Source organism: Erpetoichthys calabaricus, chromosome 13 (genome assembly GCF_900747795.2).
Source record: "Erpetoichthys calabaricus chromosome 13, fErpCal1.3, whole genome shotgun sequence".
In the NCBI taxonomy this organism is placed as follows: Eukaryota; Metazoa; Chordata; class Cladistia; order Polypteriformes; family Polypteridae; genus Erpetoichthys; species Erpetoichthys calabaricus.
In genome coordinates this window covers 123145092-123172487 of record NC_041406.2, presented here as the reverse complement: position 1 = coordinate 123172487, position 27396 = coordinate 123145092, and the positions used below count along the sequence as shown (strand labels likewise).

Below are 27396 nucleotides of genomic sequence, written 5' to 3'. Positions count from 1 at the left end.
ATGTTGGAGGCTCTTGTAAACCTGCAGGGTCCACAGAAGTTCCCAGTTTGTGAATTCTGACAACAGACTTGTTGTTGCTATTCTTACAATCCAGCTTAGGTCCAGTAGGTTACCACCTACTAGGAAAATGAGCCTGGACTTGGCCAGACTCCAAGACCAGACTGTTTCTAATGAGTTTGCATGCAGTTTGTGTGAGAGACTTGCGGATTTGGATGCAACTGCCAATGCTAATGTGATGTGGGAGACCCTGAAGGTTGCTGAGGGTTGTGTTGGTGTTACCGGTGTTCCCAGAAGGAGGTTTTGCATCTCTGGATATCATCGAGAGGAGTCACAGTGCACGGCTCAGTGGCAACTTTGGTCTATACCGGGAACTGAGAAGGATGGCTGCGAGGGCTCTGAGAGCAGACAAGGAAGCATTTGTTAGAGGAATCCTCCTTTAATCGTCACCTTATCGTGGTGGAGGGGTATGCGTGTCCCAATGATCCTAGGAGCTCTGTTGTCCGGGGCTTTATGCCCCTGGTAGGGCCACCCAAGGCAAACTGGTCCTAGGTGAGGGATGAGACAAAGAGCGGTTAAAACAAACCTCCTATGATGGAAAACAATTTTGGACGGCGTTTTCCCTTGCCCGGAAGCGGGTCACCGGGGCCCCACTCTGGAGCCAGGCCTGGAGGTGGGGCTCAATGGCGAGCGCCTGGTGGCCGGGCCTGCACCCATGGGGCTCGGCCGGGCACAGCCCGAAGAGGCAACGTGGGTCCCCCTTCCCATGGGCTCACCACCTATGGGAGGGGCCAAGGAGGTCGGGTGCAGTGTGAGTTGGGTGGTGGCCGAAGGCGGGGACCTTGGCGGTCCGATCCTCGGCTACAGAAGCTGGCTCTTGGGACGTGGAATGTCACCTCTCTGAAGGGGAAGGAGCCTGAGCTAGTGCGCAAAGTTGAGAGGTTCCGGCTAGATATAGTCGGACTCACCTCGACACACAGCTTGGACTCTGGAACCAATTTCCTTGAGAGGGGCTGGACTCTGTACCACTCTGGAGTTGCCCCCGGTGAGAGGCGCCGAGCGGGTGTGGGCATACTTATTGCCCCCCAACTTGGAGCCTGTACATTGGGGTTTACCCCGGTGGACGAGAGGGTAGCCTCCCTTCGCCTTCGGGTGGGGGGATGGGTCCTAACTGTTGTTTGTGCGTATGCACCGAACAGCAGTTCGGAGTACCCACCCTTTTTGGAGTCCCTGGAGGGGGTGCTAGAGGGCATACCTTCTGGGGACTCCCTCGTTCTGCTGGGAGACTTCAATGCTCACGTGGGCAATGACAGTGAGACCTGGAAGGGCGTGATTGGGAGGAATGGCCCCCCCGATCTGAACCCGAGCGGTGTTTTGTTATTGGACTTCTGTGCTCGTCACGGTTTGTCCATAATGAACACCATGTTCAAGCATTCATATGTGCATTCAAGTGTTCATATGTGCACTTGGCACCAGGACACCCTAGGCCTCAGTTCGATGATCGACTTTGTGGTCGTGTCGTCGGACTTGCGGCCACATGTCTTGGACACTCGGGTGAAGAGAGGGGCGGAGCTGTCAACTGATCACCACCTGGTGGTGAGTTGGCTTCGATGGTGGGGGAGGATGCCGGTCAGGCGTGGTAGGCCCAAACGTGTTGTGAGGGTCTGCTGGGAACATCTGGCAGAGCCCCCTGTCAGAAGTAGCTTCAACTCCCACCTCCGGCAGAACTTCAACCACGTCCCGAGGGAGGTGGGGGACATTGAGTCCGAATGGGCCATGTTCCGTGCCTCTATTGTTGAGGCAGCTGACCGGAGCTGTGGCCGTAAGGTGGTCGGTGCCTGTCGTGGCGGCAATCCCCGAACCCGTTGGTGGACACCGGCGGTGAAGGATGCCGTCAAGCTGAAGAAGGAGTCCTACCAGTCCCTTTTGTCCTGTGGGACCCTGGAGGCAGCTGATAGGTACCGGCAGGCCAAGCGGAATGCAGCTTTGGTGGTTGCTGAGGCAAAAACTCGGGAGTGGGAGGAGTTTGGGGAGGCCATGGAGAACGACTTTCGGACGGCTTCGAGGAGATTCTGGTCCACCATCCGGCGTCTCAGGAAGGGGAAGCAGTGCAGTGTCAACACTGTATATGGTGGGGATGGTGCGCTGCTGACCTCGACTCGGGACGTTGTGGGTCTGTGGGGGGAGTACTTCGAAGACCTCCTCAATCCCAATAACATGCCTTCCAATGAGGAAGCAGAGCCTGGGGACTCAGAGGTGGGCTCCCCCATCTCTGGGACTGAGGTCACCGAGGTGGTCAAAAAACTCCTTGGTGGCAGGGCCCCGGGGGTGGATGAGATACGCCCGGAGTTCCTCAAGGCTCTGGATGTTGTAGGACTGTCTTGGTTGACACGCCTCTGCAACATCGCATGGACATCAGGGACAGTGCCTCTGGATTGGCAGACCGGGGTGGTGGTCCCCCTCTGTAAGAAGGGGGATCGGAGGGTGTGTTCCAACTACAGAGGGATCACACTCCTCAGCCTCCCTGGAAAAGTCTATTCAGGGGTCGAGCCTCGGATTCAGGAGGAACAGTGTGGTTTTCGTCCTGGTCGCGGAACAGTGGACCAGCTCTATACCCTTAGCAGGGTCCTGGAAGGTGCATGGGAGTTTGCCCAACCAGTCTACATGTGTTTTGTGGACTTGGAAAAGGCATTCGACCGTGTCCCTCGGGGAATCCTGTGGGGGGTACTCCGAGAGTATGGGGTACCGGCCCCCCTGATAAGGGCTGTTCGGTCCCTGTACGATCGTTGCCAGAGCGTGGTCCGCATTGCCGGCAGTAAGTTGAACCCGTTTCCAGTGAGAGTTGGACTCCGCCAGGGCTGCCCTTTGTCACCGATTCTGTTCATAACTTTTATGGACAGAATTTCTATGTGCAGCCAGGGCGTTGAGGGGGTCCGGTTTGGTGGGCTCAGGATTGGGTCACTGCTTTTTGCAGATGATGTTGTCCTGTTTGCTTCATCAGGCCGTGATCTTCAGCTCTCTCTGGATCAGTTCGCAGCCGAGTGTGAAGCGGTTGGGATGAGAATCAGCACCTCCAAATCCGAGATCATGGTCCTCAGCCGGAAAAGGGTGGAGTGCCCTCTCAGGGTTGGTAGCGAGATCCTGCCCCAAGTGGAGGAGTTCAAGTATCTCGGGGTCTTGTTCACGAGTGAGGGAAGAATGGAGCGTGAGATCGACAGGCGGATCGGTGCGGCATCCGCAGTAATGCGGGCTCTGCATCGGTCTGTCGTGGTGAAAAAGGAGCTGAGCCGCAAGGCGAAGCTCTCAATTTTACCAGTCGATCTATGTTCCTACCCTCACCTATGGTCATGAGCTATGGGTAGTGACCGAAAGAACGAGATCGCGAATACAAGTGGCTGAAATGAGTTTCCTCCGCAGGGTGTCTGGGCTCTCCCTTAAAGATAGGGTGAGAAGCTCAGTCATCCGGGAGGGGCTCAGAGTAGAGCCGCTGCTCCTCCGCATCGAGAGGAGTCAGATGAGGTGGCTCGGGCATCTGATCAGGATGCCTCCTGGATGCCTCCCTGGTGAGGTGTTCCGGGCACGTCTAACCGGGAGGAGGCCCCGGGGAAGACCCAGGACACGTTGGAGGGACTATGTCTCTCGACTGGCCTGGGAACGCCTTGGGATTCTCCCGGAAGAGCTAGAAGAAGTGGCCGGGGAGAGGGAAGTCTGGGCATCTCTGCTCAAGCTGCTGCCCCCGCGACCCGACCTCGGATAAGCGGGAGACAATGGATGGATGGATGGATGGATCTGTGAGCAAGTGACACACCATCTGTGGTCAGTTGACCCAAATCCTACTTACAGAGGAATCGAAGCATTACGCACATCCAAATCTGTTCCTCGGAGAGTGGCAGTGAGGGTGGCTGATGGAATGGTCCTTACAGATGACACTGCAGTTGTGACCCACTGGGCTGGCTACTTTAAGCAGTTGTTCAAAGTTGATCCTCCGGCTAGGACATTGGAAATCTCTGGGTCCACGATTCTTGAGGATGATCCTCCAATTAGCTGTGAACCACCTAATCTCACTGAGATTGCACAGGTGGTGAACCAGCTGAGGGGGGGGAAAGGCTGCAGGGATCTGTGGTATCTGGGATGAACTTCTCCAGGATGGTGATAAGGCTGTCCTCCTGGCATTGCAAGCAATCTTTGTTTCCATTTAGGAGACTGGCATCATCCCAACTGACTGGAAAATGGGACTTGTCGTCCCTATCTGGAAAGGGAAGGGTGATCGCTTGGATTGCGGCAACTACAAGGGGATAACACTGCTCTTGGTGCTGGGAAAGATCCTTGCTAGGGTTGTCCTCAGTAGGATCCATGATCACTTGCTCACCTACCAGCGACCGGAACAGTCTGGTTTTACGCCTAAGAAGTCTACCATTGACCGCATTCTGGCACTGAGAGTTCTCATGGAGCATAAACGCTAATATCGGCAGAGTTTGGATATTGGCAGATAGAGGGTAATTTCCGGAGGGTGGGACTGGATTGCGTTTCTGCCTGGGGGGTTGCCTGAGCTTTTTCGTCGTGTGGTGGGTGTGTACCAGTGCATGCTCCCCAATTTGACTTGACTTGACTTCTGAATCAATTAGTTTCATTTTTGCGATTACAAAAAAAACAAGAGGTCAAATGCAAAAAAAGTCATGATTATAGAATGCTACCAACTGCTGAAATCTACTGCTGTTGCTCTTTCTTAAACAAAGGCCAGACAAAGGAAAGCCATTCTGTTGTTATGTTCCAGTTAAACTAGAACATTTTTTTTTAATGTCAGTTGTGGCGGACGGCCAGGGGTTGTGCCCAGCTGGGATGCCTGGAAGAACCAGGAGAGGGACTACACCTCCCCTGGACCATGAGAGGGCAGCCGCCCTGGTCTGTATGGGGGACATGGGAACCAAGCATGGAAGCTCAACCCTACTGGGGTCCATGGCCACCACAAGGGGGTGCCTGGAGAATGGAGGAACCCTGGATGTCAGCATTTCCGCCACACCCGGAAGTGCTGCCAGAAGGAATACCAGGGACACCCGGACTGCTTCCGGATGCTCATGCAGTACTTCCAACACACCAGGAAATTCAGTTGGAAGGCCGTCACAGAGCACCTGAAGCACATCCGGGTGCTTATAAAAGCTGCCTCCCTCGAGCAGGCGAGTCAAGTTGGGAGGAAGAAGGCAATGCTCAGGAGGAGAGGTGGAAAGGCAGAAGGAGAAGTCCAGAGAAGAGAGAAAAGGACTGTGGTAAAGGTGTATGGTACAAGAGCACTGTGTTTGTGTGCTGGACTGTGACAATTAAACATGTGTGTTTTGGAATATTCGGTGTCTGTCTGTCTGCCTGTGTCCAGGTCTGGCTTACCACAATGGCATCCCAGATGGGACTTCCTGACCATTAATCGGTGGGGAGCCCTTTTACAAATAATTTTGTGGACAGCCCGGCACGACAGGACTGGCCACACACACACACCCCTGCAAGGAGGTACGCACACACACCGCGGAAAAGGGCTACTCATATGAGGACCGCCAAACGGTTCACAGAAGTGCTGTCTCCACCTGATGGGGAAAGGAAAGACCAGGCAAGGCATGAGAGCAGCGGACTCCCCAACACACGCTGTCGTCACGGACACCCAGGTCAGCACTGCGACTGAAGAGGCCACTCGGTGAAAGCTTTCTCCGACAGGCGGGATCCAGGAGGTAAGTCCTATGCCCAGCGGCAGTCAGCCCTAGTGGGTCGGTCTTGCTGGGCCCTGTTGTTGTGTTTCAGGTAGGGACTGCCTGGATCCGCGTCACTGGCCAAAGCATGGCGATCCATGGAGCGACACCGTGGTGACGGTGTGAGGAAGTAATGGAGAGGTAGAACCACTGCGTGTCAGAAAGCCGTTGCGGCAGAAGAGCTGCCAGGAGGCTTGCCACCCCATCGGGCTCCAGAAAGAGGAGACAACGGAGGACCGGAAAGCCCTCCCCAAGGTAGGCAAGAGATTTAACGGTGTGTGTTGCATCCCCGCCAGTGATTGGCCAAAGGCGGGGCCAACGAATGTCCATCCTGAGCCGAAGGAGGATCCGATAGAGCCTACAAGGAAGCTCTGCACAGCTTGAAGCCGGCAGATAGGGCCGAACTAGGGTAAGTCCACCGCCAGCTGACTTATTGGTTTCAATAGCGGCTCTATGTGAGCTGGAGGACATCCTTCAGCCCGCAGAGACGCTCCTCCCGGTAATGCGCGTCCTCCGTGAGACAGTGGAAAAGTTGGAGGAGAAGGCGATCGCTCCTCTGAGGACACTGCAGGAGTGGAGAGAGTGGCATGGTGCTTACCCTGTACCATAAATAAGAAAGAAGTGACGTGTGAAGGGGTCCTGGTATCGTTCGGTTCCTGGTATCGAGTAACCGCATCTCCAACAGTGGACATGGTCATGAGGGCTGATCATGTGGTGGGGGCGAGAAAAGCAGGGGTGCAGACAAAACACTGGCTGATGTGTGCCACATGTCAAAGCACCCTGCTCCAAGAACCAACGACGGTCTCACATCGCTCTACAGGGGCACAGGGGTCTCCTTCTCTCTCATAGGAAGACCCAGACCGTCAGGGCGCCCCAGAGAAAGAGGAGGACCCGGAGGAGGAAAGCCGGATTGCCTGACAATGAGAGGCGTGAGTCTGTGGGCTCAAGGGCTTTGATGGGCCTCTTTCTGCGGAGGCAGAGGGAAGCTCGAACCTTGGCTGAGGAGACAGGGAGTGTGGGTGTTCCCGCCTTGTGTTCAAGTCTCAAGGGCACAAGAGAATCAGAGGGGGCGCCGACATGAGTGCCAGGGTACCAGTCAAGGCCATACGGAGTGACGGAGGACACCTGGAGATGGCGTCAAGGTAGCCTCTTTGCCCCCTTTTCCATCTTTTGTGTTGCAGGAACAAACCCTGGACAAGAGTGTACTGGCTCCCCACCGTGGGAGAGCTGCCCTCACGGGACGTGCCGCTGTGCCATACAGGCCTCAGCTGAAGGAGGGGCATTGTGGTGGATGTTCGGGGGTTGTGCCCAGCCAGGATGCCTGGAAAGACCAGGAGAGGGACTACACCTTCCCTGGACCACGAGAGGGCAGCCGCCCTGGTCTGTATGGGGGCCACGGAAACCAAGCATAGAAGCTCAACCCTATTGGGGCCTGTGGCCACCACAAGAGGGCACCCGGAGGATGGTGGAACCCTGGATGTCAGCACTTCCGCCACACCCGGAAGTGCTGCTGGAATGAATACCAGTGACGTGGTTTACCAAACAGTGAATCAATGAAATAATTAGCACATTCCAAATATCAGGATAGGAAATAATGTAATAAATTAAGCAGGCACAAAATAAACAAGTAAATTAAATACCAATCTCTTGTTGTAAATCTTAACGGAATCTAAAAAAAAAAATAAAACATGGCAGGGATGAAATTGCCAACATTTACAACACATTTTTAAAATAAATATGTTCCTGTGTGGGAGAAAAGAGGTGTTGTGATGGCAACTGCACAGAGAATGTGCAATTTCTGTACAATAGTGACAAAAGTAGAAACGCTGGCAAAGAGACAGAGGCAGTGGGTAGAAACAGAGCAGAAATTACCAGCTGCTGGTAGTGGCAGGCTGATTAGTTGACATCAGACAAAAAACAAGATGGATGGACTATAGCATTTCTGTCATACATTTTTTGGGAGAATACTGTTGATCACTGCTTGACTGATGGAATGATCTGTCTCGTGTCTGCTGGGTCCATACTGTATAACCTCTCTCTTGCTAAGGATGGTGGATATTTCAGGAGCAAATCTCTCTCTACAAGTAAAGATAGAGTAATGGAATGTAATGGAAGATTATATCATTGCAGTTTGCGCCTGTTGCTGCATCTTGTGTAGATGCTAGCCACTTGGCTACAATTTTCATTATAATGAGCTGGCTGTCACAAATGGTTTGTATGTTTAGGGAAGATATTCTTTTCTAAAAACAATTCTGAGGCTTGACAATGGTGTTTTTAGTCCTTATAGGGGTGTTGTCAATAACACCAATTATATCAGATAATGTTTTTTAAGTGTCTGTAGACCATATTATATACATGGGTGAAAAAGACTGTCTATGCGCTGCGCACACTAGTAACTGAGTGGTTTACTGAGACATTATCAATTCCTAGTGCATCTTCCAGGACTTTCTGGCATCTTTCAGAGCAGATGTTTTCAAGTTATGTTCTGGTGGTCCCCTCTGGCTGCAGGTTTTATCCTAAAACATGTCTTCTTTTAATTGGACTCCTACATTAATAAGGCAAGCTGTTACTTCCTAGTTTTTGCTTTTGCATCACTCCAGAAAGTAAAAACTGGTTATGGTAAATTTTTACTGAATGAAGCAGGAGTCTACTGTAGCTGTGCAATAATTTTTTTTTGCATTTTAGTGTTATGTTAATAGCTACCATTTACTTGTCAGTGTCACTTGCACTGTTATTTGTTGTACCTGTGATTAATTGTCAGTATTCAGATGGACTTGGGCAAACAACAGTTGTTGTTTGTTATTTGATTGTGTGGTACTCTGTACAAGATCAGATACCTCAAACCATCTTGGCTGGAACTGTCTTACTATGAAGCAGATCTCACCACCAGATGGAAGGATACTTCTTCACCTATACTGCAACACTATAATGCAAAAGTCAGGATTTATAAAAGAAAACTTGACAGTTCAACTTGTGTACATTTACAGCAATGCTGCCCCATCCATACACAACCATTCAGAGAAACTAGGAATTGATGACACTTTCGATCAAGGATGGTAATGCAGCCAAACCAGCTAAATCAGTATTTTTCAGCTTTTTTTTTTACTATGTAAGTGTTCCCTTTGGTGAATTGAGTACGATTGTCACAGTCATTTTCTCCTTGGTGAATGGAATGGTGACCCACTTCTGTTCTAAACCAGAGCAACTTACTACTCACCATCAGCACTCATGGCCCACTGAGCTATATGGTGACTTGTGTGTGACGATGCAGGTCCACTCCAGGTTTCCCCTTCCATATGGGTGCCTCTAGAACCCAACGCCATTGATAGTTTTGACCAAGATGAGCTGACAAATGAGGACAAATCTTAGATGAAGCAAGGGGATGGTGGAAAGTGCTCAGGTGCTTTTATTAAAAACAGTCAAAAACAAGACCAAAAAAGTGTCCACCATACAGTGTTCTAAAAAACAGTAGGCCTACATAAATAAATCCATAAAAACCAAATGAAAAGTGGGGATAAAAATGCATAATAAATAAATCCGTTAAAAGAAGAGGTTAAAATGCAGTCTAACTCCTCCCGATCTCAGCACATCTTCTTTGTCTCCCCAGCTCACCCATCAGTCGCGTAGCCGGCGGAGACTCAGTAGCCACAAACTCCTTTCTGCCGACCCCCATTTTGGCTACATGCAAACTGCACAGCCAGACCATCTGAAGTCAGCTCTCCTCCCATGTTCCTTCGCACTCACTCAGTCGCACCTCGGATGCCTAGGGAGGTCATCTGCCTTGCTCACCCCACTCCACCGAAATATTCAGTGGGGCGAACTAGCCCCTAGAGCGCCACAGCCTACACTCCTTCACGGGGCTCCAGCTCGTAATGCCTTCTCTTTCCAGGTGGCCAGATCATCCTCCCAAGACTACCTTTCACATCCTTTAACTGCCTTCTCTTTCTTTGATCTTTTTTCATCAACATCATCATCATCATTATTATTATTATTATTTTTTTTTTTAATTTTTTTTATATATATATATATATTTTTTTTCCTCCCGACCCCCCTGTGCCGGTCTGTACTTATACGGCTCCGTGGGCACAGCACCTTAATCACACGCCACAGGAAGCTGATGAAGCAATTGGGAACGACCGCACTCGCACGTGCAGATGTGACTTGCCCCAATTACCTCATTAACTCCCCGCGCTCATGAAATTGCGCCCACAGGGTCTGACACAGCTTTCTGGATTTAAAACTGCCCATATTTTAAAAGCCGCTGACCCGCTATAGCACATCGTGTATAACAATTCATATTACTGAGCCATTATTATAATGAGAGTTGGCATGACAAACATATTAAAGCTCAAAAGTGATAATTATGATGTTCAGACTGTTTTAGTTTAAGAAGGCCATAGAGGCCATATTTGTACTGAAGAACTTTTAGTTTTTGAATCAGTTTATATAGCCTATCTGTTGTCCCTTCCCAGGATTATATACCAAACTGCAGTAAAAACATTAAGTGTGATTGATTCCCTCTTCACCTTCAGAAAGCTATAAAAAAATCACATGCCTTACAGACTAATTGCTTGGCTTATTTGGTGCTGCTTGGAAGCAATGCAGATGGCCAAATACGAAAGGAACAAGTTTCTAGGGACTGACAGGATTTTTAAAATTTTTTGCCCATGATGATAGCTCGTTTAAGAGCCAATTTAGGCTCCCAAGTTTAGGCTCTGGTTTTCCTAATGTAATTGTGGCAATTGACAGCACTCATAGCAATAAGGCACCAATCAGAAATGAAGGGATTTTTCAGTGCTAACATGCCAATGGTTTTTCCCAGTGTGCAAGGACATAAATGCCAAAAAACACAGCAAAAAGCAGCAGAGTTGATGCCATCTTTCAGGATTCCTTTATCCATGATGGCATCGGCTTCAGTAGCTCCTTCCACCAGATAATGCAAATTGTGGCCTACAGGCCACATGCAGCCAGAAGCAACTTCTGAGTTGCCTGCCAGAAATGCAGAGAGAAGCTGAGAAAACACATTTTGTGAGCCTTCAGAAATGTCTACATAAATTCCTACATAGGTACAGACCATGAATGCAACACTCTGTGTAGCCTATGTGGTGGACAGCCGGGTCTCATGCCTGGCCAGGACGCCCCTTCACTGTGTATATTCAGGGGGAGCAGCCCTGGATGATGCAATACCTCCCCCTGGACACTGGATGGCCGCCCCCCCTGGGTTGGAGTGGTGCCTCAGCTTCCCTCAGAGCTCCATGGGAGATGGAGTTCTCCACAGCCCTGTTGGGATCTGGAGTGGCCGCCAGAGGGCGCTGCATGGGATCCGGAGCCTTGCTGGACAAATCTTCAGCCCCACCCAGAAGTGCAACCGGAAACAGGTGATCAAGCACCTGGAGCGCTTCTGGGTGGGCTATAAAAGGGGCCAGCAACCACCACTCAGTGGCCAGAGTTGGGAGGAGGAGGACGAATCTTCGCGGGAGGAGTGGTGGTGCCAGAAGGAAGTGTTTTTGTGTTGGTGGATTGTGCTTTTTGGGACTGTATTGTGCCTGTGGGGTTCACGGGGAAGACGTGCCCCTCAGGTGAAGAAAAATAAATATTTGTTTTATTTTTACACGTGCCTTGGTGACAGTCTGTGCTGGGTCGGGCACAATATAGCTCCTCTTTTACACCTAGCAACATTCAATCCACAATACAGTGTGCTGTTGTATGTCATTGGTACACATTGGTACATTGTACTGGCACCTTGGCCAAGACAGCTTGTCGTGGCATCGACTACACATTAAATGATTCTATAATCAATTGTGTGCTGAGTATTAGTTGTATTCCAATTTGATCAAGTGAGTGAGAACATGGGTTTTCTCAAATTAATCTAATTGTTACTCCAATGAAAGCCTTGTTACAGACAAGCACTGTCTCCGCACTTCTCTTCATATGATTGGTACACACTTCAATCTGCGGGTTCATGCCTATTACGAGGATGATGATCAGCCATTGACACTTAAAGCAAAGAATGAATTAGAAAGACTGCATTTGATGAAAACATGCTGTCACACACGTGTGCATAGGAAGCAGTCTAAGGGCTTAAGTGGGAGTAAAACACAGAGTGTAGAGTTACTTCATTGTACCAATGCCTCTTCTCCGTCTCCTGCATTTCTCCAGAAGACAGACCCGCCTAAATCTCCTCCCACTTTCAGCAGCATTTCACAACCCTGTTGACCTCGCTTCTGCCTGAACACACCTTTTCCTTTCCCTCAACTATTGACGGAGCACTTTTCTTAAGTTTCAGTCTATGTTATGACTCAGTGCTTTTGATTACTTGTTGTTTTGAGTTATCATTTTGCAAAACCGACACTATATGGGGAGGAATCTCCAAACTTTCATATTGTTTCTTGTCTCTTATTACAATGGAAAAAAAATTGGAATTTTATTTAAAAATCAATCAAATCAAGCACTGATTGCTTTGTGGGACTACATAACAATAGTAGCATCACTGCCTCACAATAAGGAGATTGTAGGTTTGTGTCCTGGGTCCTCCTTACATGGAGTTTCCAAAGCACTTTGAGTAGTGAGTAAAGTAAATTTAAGTGTAAATTATACTTGACAATTTGTCAATTTCAAATTTTAAACATTGTTTTTCCACCAAATAAACAAAACATTGTGAACATGTTGGAGCCGAACACCGACAGGCTGACACAGAAAGTCTTAAATCACACGCGTTTATTTACAACCCGTACCCCCAAGATAACACACAATGTACAAATCACCACAGACACAGTCTCTCTAGACTCCTCACTGCTTCTTTGGCTGCCCTTAACTCCTCACTGGCAAGCTCCGTCCTTCTTCCACCCGACTCCGGCTTCCTGATTGGAGTGAGGTGGCCCCTTTTATCCAGTCCCCAGATGTTTTGCCGGTGTTCCCTGATTAACACCTGGCAGCACTTCCGGATGTGTTGGAAGTGCTGCATACTTTAGTCCAGGGCCTATCTAGGTGCCCCCTGGCAGTGGCCATGGTGGAGCATAGGGTTGGATCCCCCATCTCAGTGGCCCACTTACAACCCAGGGGCGCTGCCCCCTTGTGGCCCAGGGAAAACACTGCCCTCCTCTGGCATCCAGGTGGGGAAAAGTCCCTGGACATATGTCACAAAATGTAGCCAGTGGCAGCTGGGTAGAGCCGTAGTTTTGGGGGGAACAAACTGAAGCAGCACTTATATATCATACACTGCCTTTCACATCTGTCTACCTATTATATAGTGCCTTTCATATCTATCTATCTATTCATACCTCATGCTCTCGTGGTCGTCATCACAGTGCAAATGCACATCTTGGCCTGTCCAGTCCAGTGTAGGAGAAATCAAAACTAAAATGTATTATACCCTTTCTACCATGCTGTCCAATCTGATGCCAGCTTTTCCATTTCCTGTGCTCCAAAACTTCAGTGCATGATAACCACAGTCCCCTTATTCTTCTCATAACTTTCCCTATAGATGTAGAAAGGATCAGGTGCACTTGCTACCCAAATTGTATACTACACCTGTCTCTAAATTGCCCAATACTCTGCCAACTTGCCTAGTTACCCATTGTGCCAAAACCTACACCATAATGCCCGCACCCCAACTCCATTATCTTCCAGTTTTGTGTACTTCCATCTGTCCTATAACTCATCCATAGTATAAGTCCAATCCAAATTTTATTCTGCCTCTGCTAACAGAGTGCCCAGTCCTTGGTTATTTCCACTGTATTCCATAAATTCACATCATTCAATCACTAGTCCTCTGATTTTTCTCAAGTCTTGCATTCCAGTTCATCATTTACCACACCCACAGAATCATTCCCACCCTAATTTAATTGTTAAACTTACTGCCAGTCTGCTCAGTCCTATGCAAGTTTGCCAGGCTTACCTCATCTGGGCACAAATTCACATTATAATATCCGCAGACCCCACATCTTAAACCCAACCACCCCCAACCTGTTTTGTACTACTCCCACAGGACAAGTCCTACCTAAATCTTATTCTGCCTTTATAATCAGGATACCTATATTTCCTTGAAGATAAATCTTGCCCTCCTTTCCTTCAGACCTGAAAATTTCTCAGTTACTTTCCAATTAAATTAAGTAATTTCACTAAGCCTGACAAAAAATTAGCCTCATATTATTATCTATATCAGTGTTTCCCAACCCTTATTTCTGTAGTGATACCCTTTTTGTAACCTAAATCATCAAAAGGCATACATCTTACTAACCACAAACACATTATTTCTCATACACTGCCTAAAGGGGTGGAACTACCATAGAGGAACTCCAAGATCAGCATTTGCAGACACGGTTCTTAGTGAACACTTTAGTGGCATCTTCAGGCTGCTTCTCCATTTTGCCTACCCCTCTCTGGCTCAAAGGCAATTGTATGTCCACTATCCTTTGGTCCTGTGACACTCACTGGCAACCACACACCCAGGGCAGATGGACTCTAGCAGCCAGGAGGCATGTCTGCAACATAGTGATCACGGTGCTGCTTTTATGCCAGCTTCTCCAGGTAGTCCTGTCCTCCTCAGACACGTCTCAACTACCCGTGGAGTTTGTCCCTCTCAGGTTCAGATGCAGGTGTGCTACAGTATTATTTCCAAGGCAAACCTGGGTAGCTCCCATGGTGCACCACTGTGCCGTGGCACACTGCTTAAAAAACAATGGTTTAGATGACTGTTGCTAATTTCATTTTTCAGAAAGATATTTTAGGTCTCGTAACCCTATTGTTGTCGACAACTCTTCCACACTTTGAAACAGCAAACAGGGAAAGCAAAAAGTCATTACTTACACCATATCCAGTTAGTCAAATCTGTCATAACAAAAGTGGGAAAAGTCCATGTGTAAGCTCGCTCTCGATCACTTGCCTGCCTATTTATTCTTAAGTCACGTCAGTCCAGTCAAAGCTCCATTATCTTCATTTTTGATTTCTGAAGTTCCATTTGAAGTTGCCATCTCCCTAAAGTCGCGCTTGCTCATCTGTAGTTATTTTAATGGTGGGTGTCAACTGTGAACCATTGACGTCAACATGAAACATGCGTTGATTATTATCCAATCACATTAGATTAAAAAAACATAAAACAATACTAATTCGCTGCCAATAAATGTGGGCGTGTCTAGGGCTCAGAGAACTGTGTCCCTAAAAAAATCTGAACGCAACCAATTAAAGAGTAGCCTCAGGTATCCTGTTTAACAAAAGTTAAAGGACTTACCTATACTCTCATTTGGCTGGAGCCTTTCACTCAGGGAATATAGGTTTTCACACAGACATTAAACAAGTACAAGTTTGAACCACTGTTTTGTCTTGGTAGAGTGATATATTACTCTACTTTCCCCTTTTGTATTATTAATATGTAGCCTTTGTCAGAATGCCTCAAATCTCACAGACTTACCACTGTTTATAAGGTATTGTACCATATAACTTCTCCTTCCCTTCCCTTCCCTTCTACATTTATAACCTCAGGCAATTAGGTGTAAAAAAAGATAAGCAGGAATTAAGTTACACTTTAAATAATGTATTACTGATAATATTCATAAATAATAACAATATGCAAAGTACATTTGAATATTGACAACCATACAACCTGATAAATGTTGATGTGTAGTTTCAGGAGGCACGCAGACTTGTTAGTTACTTAAAATGTCTCAAGTTAAGGCATCATTTTTGGTTAGCTTTCTTCAGAACAGGCCGCATTGCCTGTGTCAATATGGCTGCTGTGCTGTGCTCTTCATTGTGTTGTCCTTTTTAGTACATGGTGTGTGAGATGGTCTTTCATCAGTTTGGTAAGAGAGAGAGAGCGAGGTAAAGCAAGCAAATTTATAGATTTTCTGTCTAACCCCTACAGCCAATATAGCATCATGGTACTTAAAGGCTTCTGATACAAGCCAATTCCAAACAGCCATACTTCAGACCAATGGGGAACAGAAAACCTTCACACCTGCCCTGTGAAGCTTGCCAGTTAGGCAGTCTGGCTTCCCTGTGGGGGCTGATTGAGAGACTCCAGCAGAGAAACATTTGCTAAACTTGTTTGAGGCACTTCCCCCAATCCTGTCGTAAAAATTACAAAGGACTGGTTCTTAAAAGGGGGGAAGGGGTTCTTAACCATCCAACCATTGCTGTTCTTATCAATGATAGACATTAGTGTTACAAGTTACCAATAAAGACATACAAAATATTTATCAACTTATATGCAAAATTTCACACCACAACCACATTTTAATGAATGTTGACATGTGCCGACACCAGGAATGTTGTTCTAATAAACAAATTTATTTCATGATTATTTTGCATTACCAAATTAATTTAATTAGAGTTTTTAAAATATTGGGGTGGGTGGGTGTCGCTCTAGCGTCGTGCATTACATACTGCCACTGTATATAGCACTAGGACTCTCGGCCTCAATATACTTTCACAGTACTTCAAACTTGATCCAAACACAACATATGCTTACCTGCACCATTTTTGTTTACAAGAAAGGCACTGCTAATCACACATGTGGTGAATTAAAATGAACCTGTGTCCTTCTGGAAGGTTCTCCTCTCTCCACAGAGGACCTCTGACAGAGTGATCATCGGGTTCATGGTCACCTCCCTGACTAAGGCCCTTCTCCCCCGATCGATCAGTTTAGATGGCCAGCCAGCTCTAGGAAGAGTCCTGGTGGTTTCGAACTTCTTCCACTTACTGATGATGGAGGCCACTGTTTTCATTGGGACCTTCAAAGCAGCAGAAATTTTTCTGTAACATTCCGCTGATTTGTGCCTTGAGACAATTCCTTTGACTTCATGCTTGGTTTGTGCTCTGACATGAACTGTCAACTGTGGGACCTTATATAGACAGGTGTGTGCCTTTCCAAATCATGTCCAATCAACTGAATTTACCACAGGTGGATCATTGGGTTCTTGGTCACCTCAATGACTAAGGCCCTTACTCTGTGTGCAGTAGACGTTGTATGCTTCTGTGTTAGTTACTGTTATCACTTGTTATGGTTTTATGCACTGGTAGCTTTCATAGCACTGATAGTTCTTTTTTATTCTGTTAAATGCACTTTGTGATGTGTCTGGGTTATACAGTGCATCCGGGAAGTATTCACAGTGCATCACTTTTTCCACATTTTTTTATGTTACAGCCTTATTCCAAAATGGATTCAATTCATTTTTTTCCTCAGAATTCTACACACAACACCCCATAATGACAACGTGAAAAAAGTTTACTTGAGATTTTTGCAAATTTATTAAAAATAAAAAAATTGAGAAAGCACATGTACATAAGTATTCACAGCCTTTGCCATGAAGCTCAAAATTGAGCTCAGGTGCATCCTGTTTCCCCTGATCATCCTTGAGATGTTTCTGCAGTTTAATTGGAGTCCACCTGTGGTAATGATGGGAAAACAAGTAATGATTGGATAACAAGTGTTGATTGGACATGATTTGGAAAGGCACACACCTGTCTATATAAGGTCCCACAGTTGACAGTTCATGTCAGAGCACAAATGGATCCAAATGGAGTCCTGGCCAGACAAAGGACGCAGCCACCTGTCATAACATCTAACAGGTTTTTTAGGAAACATTTTACTGTTGTATGGTTCATCGTAAAGCAAAGCTTGCTGTCTTTTGGACCCCATATCAATTTTGATATGACCCCAAATGTGAAAATCAACCCAGTCCCCACTGGTTTAAAAAGAAAAACCTAAACCGTAACTCATATGCATCAAAGCACTGGCTGAATAAATATGTAGGACTAAGCTAGTTCATATTTATTCAATTTGAAATGGCACAGTATGCTGCTTGTTAAAAATGATACACTCACCGCCTATACTGTATATATATATACAGTATATCAGGCATAAATATTTGAAACCAAAAACGAGTAAATAGTAAAAAAAATAATAACCAAGAGACAAGCTACCAAAATTGTACTTCTTGTCTCCAAAATAATATTTCTTGTAGCTTTATCTGGATCTAAACTACTACTGGAAAGACATCCTTCTCTCTATCTGGGGATCAAAGCTCAATATCAATTGTAATTTTATGAGCTTTTCTGAAATGAATTCGTCTTGTATAAAATTATTGATATCATATTTTTTCATTCCAAGGGTTCTGAATCCTTTGACTATTTTGTCTATTCATGATGGACAAGCTCTGAAGTTTAGCTGTAGTTTTACCTTTAGTTTTCAAGCTTTTTTTATTCTGAGGCTCCAACAGTTTTGGCTTCTGTTTTTAGAGTATGTAATCCATTTCAGTAACTCTTCAAAATGGTCTGCCTTCATTTTCCACCCCTCATCTGTATTTTTGTTTTGAGGCTGTTTGATCAGTGGTGATAGGTACAATGGCTGAGTAAGCAATCCTGTGCACAATGGACAGCAGGAGTCTTGTGTCTTTGTACATGAGTCTCCAGGTATTTCTTCCTATTTTACGTGATTCCTGGAATATTCTTAACAAAAATGTAATTGTATTTCATTTCCTTTGGCACTGTGTTAAAATTGCACATCACCTCTTCAATGTTCATAAAGCCTAAAGAATTCAGCTACTTTATTGTCAGCTCTCCTGTATGTAGTAATCCAATTTTTTTCTTCATATGTGAACATTTGGGTGAAATACATTTATCTGCCATTTTGTGCATTTTTAAACTATTTTTTCTGGTATAGTGCCCTCTCTTAATTTATTGTTTTTTTTAAAGCCAGAGTAATACTTAAAGGGTGTTTTTAAGTCCATCTTACCTCTAAGGATATTTATTTTTGGATGACACAATGCAGTTTTGCCATTCCTCGAATTATGAATTTTTATTTCCCCAGAGGCTTACATTTTTAGTATTTTTTTCTGATAATCTCTTCATTTATGGCATTCTTAATATCACTGATGAGAACATTATGAAGATCTTCATAGTAGTGCCAACTGTAATATCAGTCTTTCCATTTTCTGAAGCCCTTTTTCCATGAATGGGATTCCTGGCTGCACTGAGCACAAGCTAAGAATCAATCCCAGATGGGACACCAGTCAATTAAAAGTCACACTTATGTGTGCACTCAATCTCTTGAGTTTTTAGAGTTGCAAATTATCCAAGAAACAAAAGTATCAGAAAACCTGTATGAATATGCCATGAACAAGAAAAATCCACACAGACAACATTCAAGCCTTCACTTGAACACAGGTCATCAAGAGACAGTAGCATACACAAGGGCTGCTGCCATATTTTAATACCATAATGCACAGAAATAGAGCTGATTAGAATTTGATTTAAAACATTCTTATTCTAAAGTTTATGGCAATGAAAAAATATTAACATATTATTTTAAAATATTTTAAATGTTCTGGCATACCAAAAGTTTAAAAAGAAATAAGGGATGTATGACTTGTTTTTGCTTTTGAAGTGAATGTAAACAAACTTAACAAAAATATAGCAAACAATTTATTTTTTATTTTCTCAAAACAAGAAACAATTTAAAATTTAGACTGTGTGGCAAATTCTCTTGACATACCATTTTGCCTTTAATTCTATGACATAATCACACATAGTGATTGGAAAATTGAACTTTACAGCAAACCATTGGTATTCTTGCTGTTCACTTCATAGCTACGAACTGCAGTGTTTACAAATTGAATGGTGAATTTAGGCCATACAAGTTTTAATCAACACAAGAGTAAAAGGTAATGTTACATGATTAGCCTCTGTGCAGTCTCATTTACATATAAAATATGTTCTTAAAAAAAAATAGAATAAAATTGATACTGTGTTGTAAAATGTTTCGGTAAAATACTTATCTGTTACACTGACCACACAAGGCCAGTCATTCTTTTTGCTGTATAATTCAATTTATGAGGAGAAAATGTAACTTACTTTACATGCACTGTACAAGAAACTGCAAAAATTCAAAGTATCATCTTTTTATCAAATACATGCTCAGTAACTGTAGGTTGTTCCCAAGCCATGTTGCAAAAATCCCTTTTCAACATGCTTGAATAAAAATAAATATAGAAACATCCAGAAGTGCGGAGAACCCACAAGACTGGACTGAACATGGGTCATAAACAGGTAATAAATACAAAGGTAGCATTTGAGAGTAAAATGGGCACCCTAGGAAAGGGAAATAGAGTGTACAATTTGCACATAATGATCATCTTTATAAGGCTTACACCTTTACAATGAAATAAATATTTTAATGTTACTTTTAAATTCTTTTTGTCACATAAACAGGTTTCTTTTAATTATTTGCTAGAAAATGTTGTCTTTAGCTTTTGCTATGAGAATGTCTGCAAAAACACAGACTGATGAATGGTCTAAAGAATGATAAACATGGTATCTTCTTTATCACACTATTGCATTCAGTCGCCTTGAAAACCATGCACTAGTGAAATTTATTTTTTTAAAAATAATATAAACTGTTGAAAATGGCTGAGTTTTTATTTTCTTATTTTTTGCAAGTTACAGCCTCAAGAAAATAATTTCTTTTTAGGTTCAGCTAAATTTTGTCCATGCAAAAAATTGTTTCTCCTTTTTATTTATTTCATACAACATATCAACAAAAAAAATTATTAGATCACAAAGTTCATTTTATTTTGGGTTTTATTGTAAAGATTTGGGACTGTCAATGGTTGCCACATCAGTATTGACATTGCTTCAAAAAAACTGTCTTTTGGGAGAGAATTGCTACGTATGCATATATTAAGGATGTTAGGCAGAGGACGGGGGTTATCTGGCACCATTCATTCTTGCTAGAAACATCCTTAACCCCCTTAAATTATCTGAAGCTCCACTGTTGCAGCTGGCTTTAATGTCATGGCGTAACCAAGCTTCTGTTTCGTCCTCTCACAAGACCCACTTTGTAGAACATCAAAAATGATATGACATTTAAAAAAGAACTTTTGTTCTTTTAAGTAATTGGTTCCCAGATTTATATATTTATTTTGGATGGCTTCAGATTTGACGAGAGCTGTGTCATTGAAGTCCATATATGTTAAGTTGTCTACCTCTTTTCCCTAAGGGCCTTCTCAACGCACAATGTGTGCGACTTTCCCTGAAAACACAGGGCCATATATGCATCCCTAAAAATGGGCTCAGAAGACAGAACATTAAGCATGCAGGGCTCAACAGGTTTTGCAACCTGTTAAGACTGATAAGTTGGATGCTGGTTGCTGATAATTCCTCTTTCCTTGACTGCTACGAACGTGCATAAGCTATTGAACTGTCAAGTGATGACTGGGAAGCTCTTCTTGTCAGAGGAGCCAAAGTAGGGTCCACCAAAGAAGAAGGGGGAAACAGCTTGAACCAGCCAATCACCATATTTGACAGATCAAGCTCATCTAACAGTATCTGTGCAGCTCCCATGAAAGACTTATGGTCCATACGTCCGTAGTCTCCCCACACAATAATCTAGAAAACACAAGAAAAGACAAGTTACATTTTGCTCATATTCAGAAACCTCTCCTGTCCATAATCATTTTTGCTTGTAGAAAAATCTTTACCTACGATTACTTAACTATAAAATTAAAGTATAATATTTTCTATTTAAAAAATAAGTATGGAAATGGGAAAGATTTAGTAAGCAAGGGTTTTATTGATTGAAATACTTCATTCAGTGACAGTTTTGTATATCAGGAGATAAATTGTTCTGTGGTACTCACATGGGACCAATAGTCAGGACCAGCTCTTGATGGTTTTTAGCAGCCTTGGGATAGATAAAGTTCTTTAGACCTGGTCATCTAATGTGGGCATTTACTTGAAGTGACTCAGATAGTGGATATTGGTATATCTGACTATTACTGTATTTTCTTTAACGTAACAATGTCATTTACAAGGACTAAAGAAAAGCACATTTTTAAGAGTTGTTTTTTGATGCCATGATTGCTTCGACCTTTTCTAGTACTATAAATAATCAGTCTTACTGTAGTATCTAATACAACCAGCACTGTAAATACTAAGGTCAACAATATTAATACTAAACTGAAGGCAGTGTACAAAATAGTAGTACAGTAATCCCTCCTCCATCGCGGGGGTTGCGTTCCAGACCCCCCCCGCGAAAGGTGAAAATCCGCGAAGTAGAAACCATATGTTTATATGGTTATTTTTATAATGTCATGCTTGAGTCACAGATTTGCACAGAAACACAGGAGGTTGTAGAGAGGCAGGAGCTTTATTCAAACACTGCAAACAAACATTTGTCTCTTTTTCAAAAGTTTAAACTGTGCTCCATGACAAGACAGAGATGACAGTTCTGTCTCACAATTAAAAGAATGCAAACATATCTTCCTCTTCAAAGGAGTGCGTGTCAGGAGCAGATAATGTCAGAGAGATAGAGAAAAGCAAACAAATCAATAGGGCTGTTTGGCTTTTAAGTATGCGAAGCACCATGGCACAAAGCAGTTGAAGGCGGCAGCTCACACCCCCTCCGTCAGGAGCAGAGAAAGAGAGAGAGAGAGAGATAGAGAGAGACAGAGAAAAACAAACAACCAAGAATCAATACGTGCCCTTCGTGCTTTTAAGTATGCGAAGCACCGTGCAGCATGTCGCTTCACGAAGCAGCTGCACAGAAGGAAACAAAGTGAAGATAATCTTTCAGCATTTTTTGACGAGCGTCCGTATCGTCTAGGTGTGCGAACAGCCCCCCTGCTCAATCCCCCTACGTCAGGATCAGAGAAAGTCAGCGCAAGAGAGAGAGAGAGAAAAGTAAGTTGGGTAGCTTCTCAGCCATCTGCCAATAGCGTCCCTTGTATGAAATCAACTGGGCAAACCAACTGAGGAAGCATGTACCAGAAATTAAAAGACCCATTGTCCGCAGAAATCCGCGAACCAGCAAAAAATCCGCGATATATATTTAAATATGCTTACATATAAAATCCGCGATAGAGTGAAGCCGTGAAAGGCGAAGCGCGATATAGCGAGGGATTACTGTACCCTACAAGACAGAGGCACTTTGGAAACATAAGAGAAAATATCAAAAGGCTACGCATAAATGGATAAAAATGAACAGTCCACTGTGAAAGACTAAAGGATCACATTAACAAATATAATATGTTAGTTTGCATCTGAGAGATGGTCCTGTTTCTCAAAACATATAAACATTAACAACTGTCATGCATTACTGCTCAGGAAATTGATAATTTACATTTCATTCATTACTGTAGGCCTTCATTTTTGTTTAAGTGCACTGTAGGTTATATGATTGTGCGAAGCTTAATTATTTTGTATTGTATATTTTATACAGAGTACTGAAAAGTAAATATGTTTATATAGTTAAGCTCTTAAATTAATTTCTGCCACTACAACAAATCTAAATTAGGATGACTTTTTTAAGAGAAGGTATTTCCAGGGGAGAAATGTGTTAATTTTACCCCTAGGACACTAGTGTGAAGACAACCTGGCAGGTGCTAGCACAACTATCTAGAAATTAATTGAGGTCAAGCAACAGGCCTCAAGACCTCCCGACTAATTCAAACCACCTACACCTGAACACCAGCAAAACCAAGGAGCTGGTGGTGGATTTTAGGAGGCCCACGCCCCTCCTGGACCCCGTGATCATCAGAGGTGACTGTGTGCAGAGGGTACAGACCTATAAATACCTGGGAGTGCAACTGGATGATAAATTGGACTGGACTGCCAATACTGATTCTCTGTGCAAGAGAGGACAGAGCAGACTATACTTCCTTAGAAGACTGGCGTCCTTCAACATCTGCAATAAGATGCTGCAGAGGTTCTATCAGACGGTTGTGGCGAGCGTCCTCTTCTGCGCGGTGGTGTGCTGGGGAGGCAGCATTAAGAAGAAGGACGCCTCACGCCTGGACAAACTGGTGAGGAAAGCAGGCTCTATTGTAGGCATGGAGCTGGACAGTTTGACATCCGTGGCAGAGCAACGGGCGCTGAGCAGGCTCCTGTCAATAATGGAGAATCCACTGCATCCACTAAACAGTGTCATCTCCAGACAGAGGAGCAGCTTCAGCGACAGACTGCTGTCAATGTCCTGCTCCACTGACAGACTGTAGATCGTTCCTCCCCAAACTATGCGACTGTTCAATTCCACCCAGGGGGGTAAACGTTAACATTATTCAAAGTTATTGTCTGTTTTTACCTGCATTTTTATTACTCTTTAATTTAATATTGTTTTTTGTATCAGTATGCTGCTGCTGGAGTATGTGAATTTCCCCTTGGGATTAATAAAATATCTATCTATCTATCTATCTATCTATCTATCTATCTATCTATCTATCTATCTATCTATCTATCTATCTATCTATCTATCTATCTATCTATCTATCTATCTATCTAATGGGTGACAGCATGCAGCCAGGTTGCCCATTCAGCATTCAGTTTAGGAACAACTGTAATGAGAACTGCACACAGTCTCATACTTGGAAACCACATTCATAATGAGTTCTAGACTGTTCTCTGCAGAAAAAGCTGATTTGCCGTTGACCTAAAAGGATTTTGTGGCATGGTCAAAATGTCTTTGTTTCAAGAAGAGCTTGAGGTGGAGGCTCAGTGATTAAGAGAGAAAGTAAGATGGACAGAGAGAGAGAGAGATGAAAGGTGAAAAAGACTGTGTCATATTTTGAGATGGGTGTAAAGGCCAGTTCAAAAAAGTTACTATACTGGGTAGACAGATGTCATACATATATGACATATAGATATCAATGTAGTCAGGCCCAAAAAGAGAGCAGGGTTTTGGTTTTGTTCTACTTAATTTGTCATCTCTGTGTACTTTGTGAACACGTGTGTACACTTTGTGTTTTAAATTAACATAAGTCTTCATTAATAGACATTTAATTCAATAAACACAATCTGTGATATAACTGACTTCTTTGATGTTATTCTACCGTCAAAATTCAACATCTGGCTTCTAAACGCAAATCTCATTTGTGTGAGATTTGTAATGATCAAAGAACTATTTTAGACAATTGAGTAGTCATTATTGGAGGACTGTTAAATAAATGGTTAGTCAGAATTGCTCTTGGACTGAATACAACTTGAATACAAGTAAAAAGTACAGAGCACACAAAAAGTAGGCCACGCCCATTTTGCAAAACAGAAAATTTATCTTGTGTATAGAAAAAACAGTTGTTTCACTGGAACACATCAACTTCTGAAAACAGTCTCTATTTTTACCACTGATATGTTGTCTGATTGTTGAACAGAAAAGAAAGATGAAATTGTTGGCTTCGTCCTAATGTTGTGAGCAGATATTTTATAGATATTTCTCTGAAACTAGAGTTACTTCTAATATTTTCCTAATGTTAAATCAAGAGTATATTAGAGAAATTCTAGTGATTATTGGCAGTAACTGTGCATACTGTTTCAAAGCCTTGATCCTTTAGCTTATAATTTACTCTTAAGATCTGGAGAAGACTATAGTGCTGTTGAAAATTTCACCTATAGTGTGGGGTTTTCTGCAACATTTAATTAATTGATCATTTGGGTTTAATTTGGAATCTCAAGATGGTTGACTCTCTTTTGAGGTCTGAGTGTTACTCTAGTCCTTGTGAGTGGCCCAGAACAGGCTATTGCAGAATTTAATAATCATACAGAAAAGAGCATCCTTCAGTGGGAGTAGCCAGCAATGATTGATACTGTACTGTATATGCATGCTTTTTATTAATCTAATTTAAAAATGTGTATTGTCAAAATCACTTATTTAACACACATGACGTAGCCAGGCACTTTCTAAAAGCCCACCTTAAGGAGGACTAAATTTCTGTAAATGGAGGACACTTTACAGGCATTAGTGAAAAATAAAGCAAATGACCAAACAAGTTAAATTAGTAAGAACTATACTGGAATCAAGATTGTAGTGAAAATATTAATAAAATCTTTAATGTTTATTACTTTTACTCTGACAGTTTTATGTTATACTCTCATTACTGCCATTGTTATCATACATTCTGCCACCATTTCTAGGAATGCTGTTTTACTTTTGCAATTTTAAATGATTTTGAGATTCAAGATCCAGCCACTGCATATCATGAGTAAACTATTTGGTAGATCATTGACTAAGAAAAGCTGAAACTGTTGTAAACTAATAAAGACTATTTGCTTTCAAACTTTTGCAACCTTTAGAGTTTATACATATTGTCAGACATGTGAGCTTTGCCTGTGCGTCACAGAAATTTGTGTGAAGGAAAATGGGAAGAGAGGGAAGGGACACACAGTAAATTATCCATCCATCCATTCATTATCCAACCCGTTCTATCCTAACTACAGGGTCATGGGGGCCTGCTGGAGCCAATCCCAGCCAACACAGGGCGCAAGGCAGGAAACAAACCATGGGCAGGGCGCCAGCCCACCGCAGGGCGCACACACACACACCCACACACCAAGCACACACTAGGGACAATTTAGGATTGGCAATGCACCTAACCTGCATGTCTTTGGACTGTGGGAGGAAACCGGAGCACCCAGAGGAAACCTATGCAGACACGGGGAGAACATGCAAACTCCACGCAGGGAGGACCTGGGAAGCGAAACAATAAATTATCTTCCCTTTAAATTCTTAGAATGGAGAAGAAACTTTCTGAAGAAGACTGACAGCACTTATGTACCTCCCTTTCTGGGAGCACCATAAACAGTCAGGGCCATAAGTATTTGGGCAGAGACACAATTTTCATAATTTTGACTCTGCACATCACCACAACGGATTTGAACTAAAGCAATCATTAATCAATTGAAGTGTAGACTTTCAGCTTTAATTTAAGGAATTTACTAAAAATATCATATGAGCCATTTAAGAAAGACAGATATTTTATACATGGCCCCCTAATTTCCAGGGCTAAAAAAGTATTTGGACTGACAAGCTGTTCCATAGCCAGTTGGGATCAGTTCCGTCATTATTTCAGTAACTATTAAGCAGGTCTGGAATTGATTCCAAGTGTGGAATTGGCATTTGGAAGCTTTCATTGTGAACTCAATATGAGGTCCAAAGAGCTGTCCATGAAAGTAAAAACAGTCAATCAATAGGCTGAGGAAACAAAACAAACCCTTTAGAGAGATAGCAGAAACATAAGGAGTGGTCAAATAAACCACCTGGAACATTCTTAAAATGAAGGAATGCACTGGTAAGCTCAGAAACTCCTGAAGGCCTGAACAATCATGGAAGACAACTGTGCTGCATGATTGCAGAATTCTTTCCTTGGCGAAGAAAAACGCCTTCACAACATTTAGCTAAACCAAGAACACTCTCTGGGAGGTAGACCTATCATTGCCAAAGTCTGCAATCAAGATAAAACTTTATGAAAGTAAATACAGAGGGTTTACCACAAGGTGTAAACCACTGGTAAACCTCAAGCATAGGAAGCGCAGATTAAACTTTGCCAGAAAACATTTTTTAAAAGCCTGTCCAGTACTAGAACAGTTTACTTTGGACAAAGTAAACTAAAATATATATAAGAATGTTGGAAAGAGAAGATTATGAAGAAAAGAAGTAACAGCTTGTGATCCGATGAATACTTCATCTGTGAAACACGGTAAAGGCAGTGTTATGGTCTGACTGCCAATGGAAGTTGGTTAATAATGTTTATTGATGATATGACTGCTGGTAGAAGTACCAGGATGAATTCTGAAGTGTACAGCGTTATATTATCTGCTGAGATTCAGCCAAATGCTGCAAAACTGACAGGATAATGCTTAATGGTACAGGTGGACAATGAAGCAAAACATACTACAAAAGTAA

General features: G+C 43.6%; 1 protein-coding gene and 1 long non-coding RNA gene across 37 annotated transcripts in view; one reads left to right on the top strand and one right to left on the bottom strand.

The window, feature by feature from the left end:
- The window catches only part of LOC127530104 (uncharacterized), a 589449-nt gene that overhangs the window by 363938 nt on the left and 198115 nt on the right, over window positions 1-27396 (top strand). The gene's annotated exons all lie outside the window — the stretch shown is intronic.
- rims2a (regulating synaptic membrane exocytosis 2a) overlaps window positions 19141-27396 on the bottom strand; it is a 1351795-nt gene continuing 1343539 nt past the window's right edge. For all 36 annotated transcript variants that reach the window (XM_051936048.1, XM_051936053.1, XM_051936052.1 and 33 more), the window contains one exon: window positions 19141-21113. In XM_051936048.1, coding sequence (XP_051792008.1) covers window positions 20901-21113 — 213 coding nt within the window. In that variant the 3' untranslated portion in view covers window positions 19141-20900. The remainder of the gene's footprint in view (window positions 21114-27396) is intronic.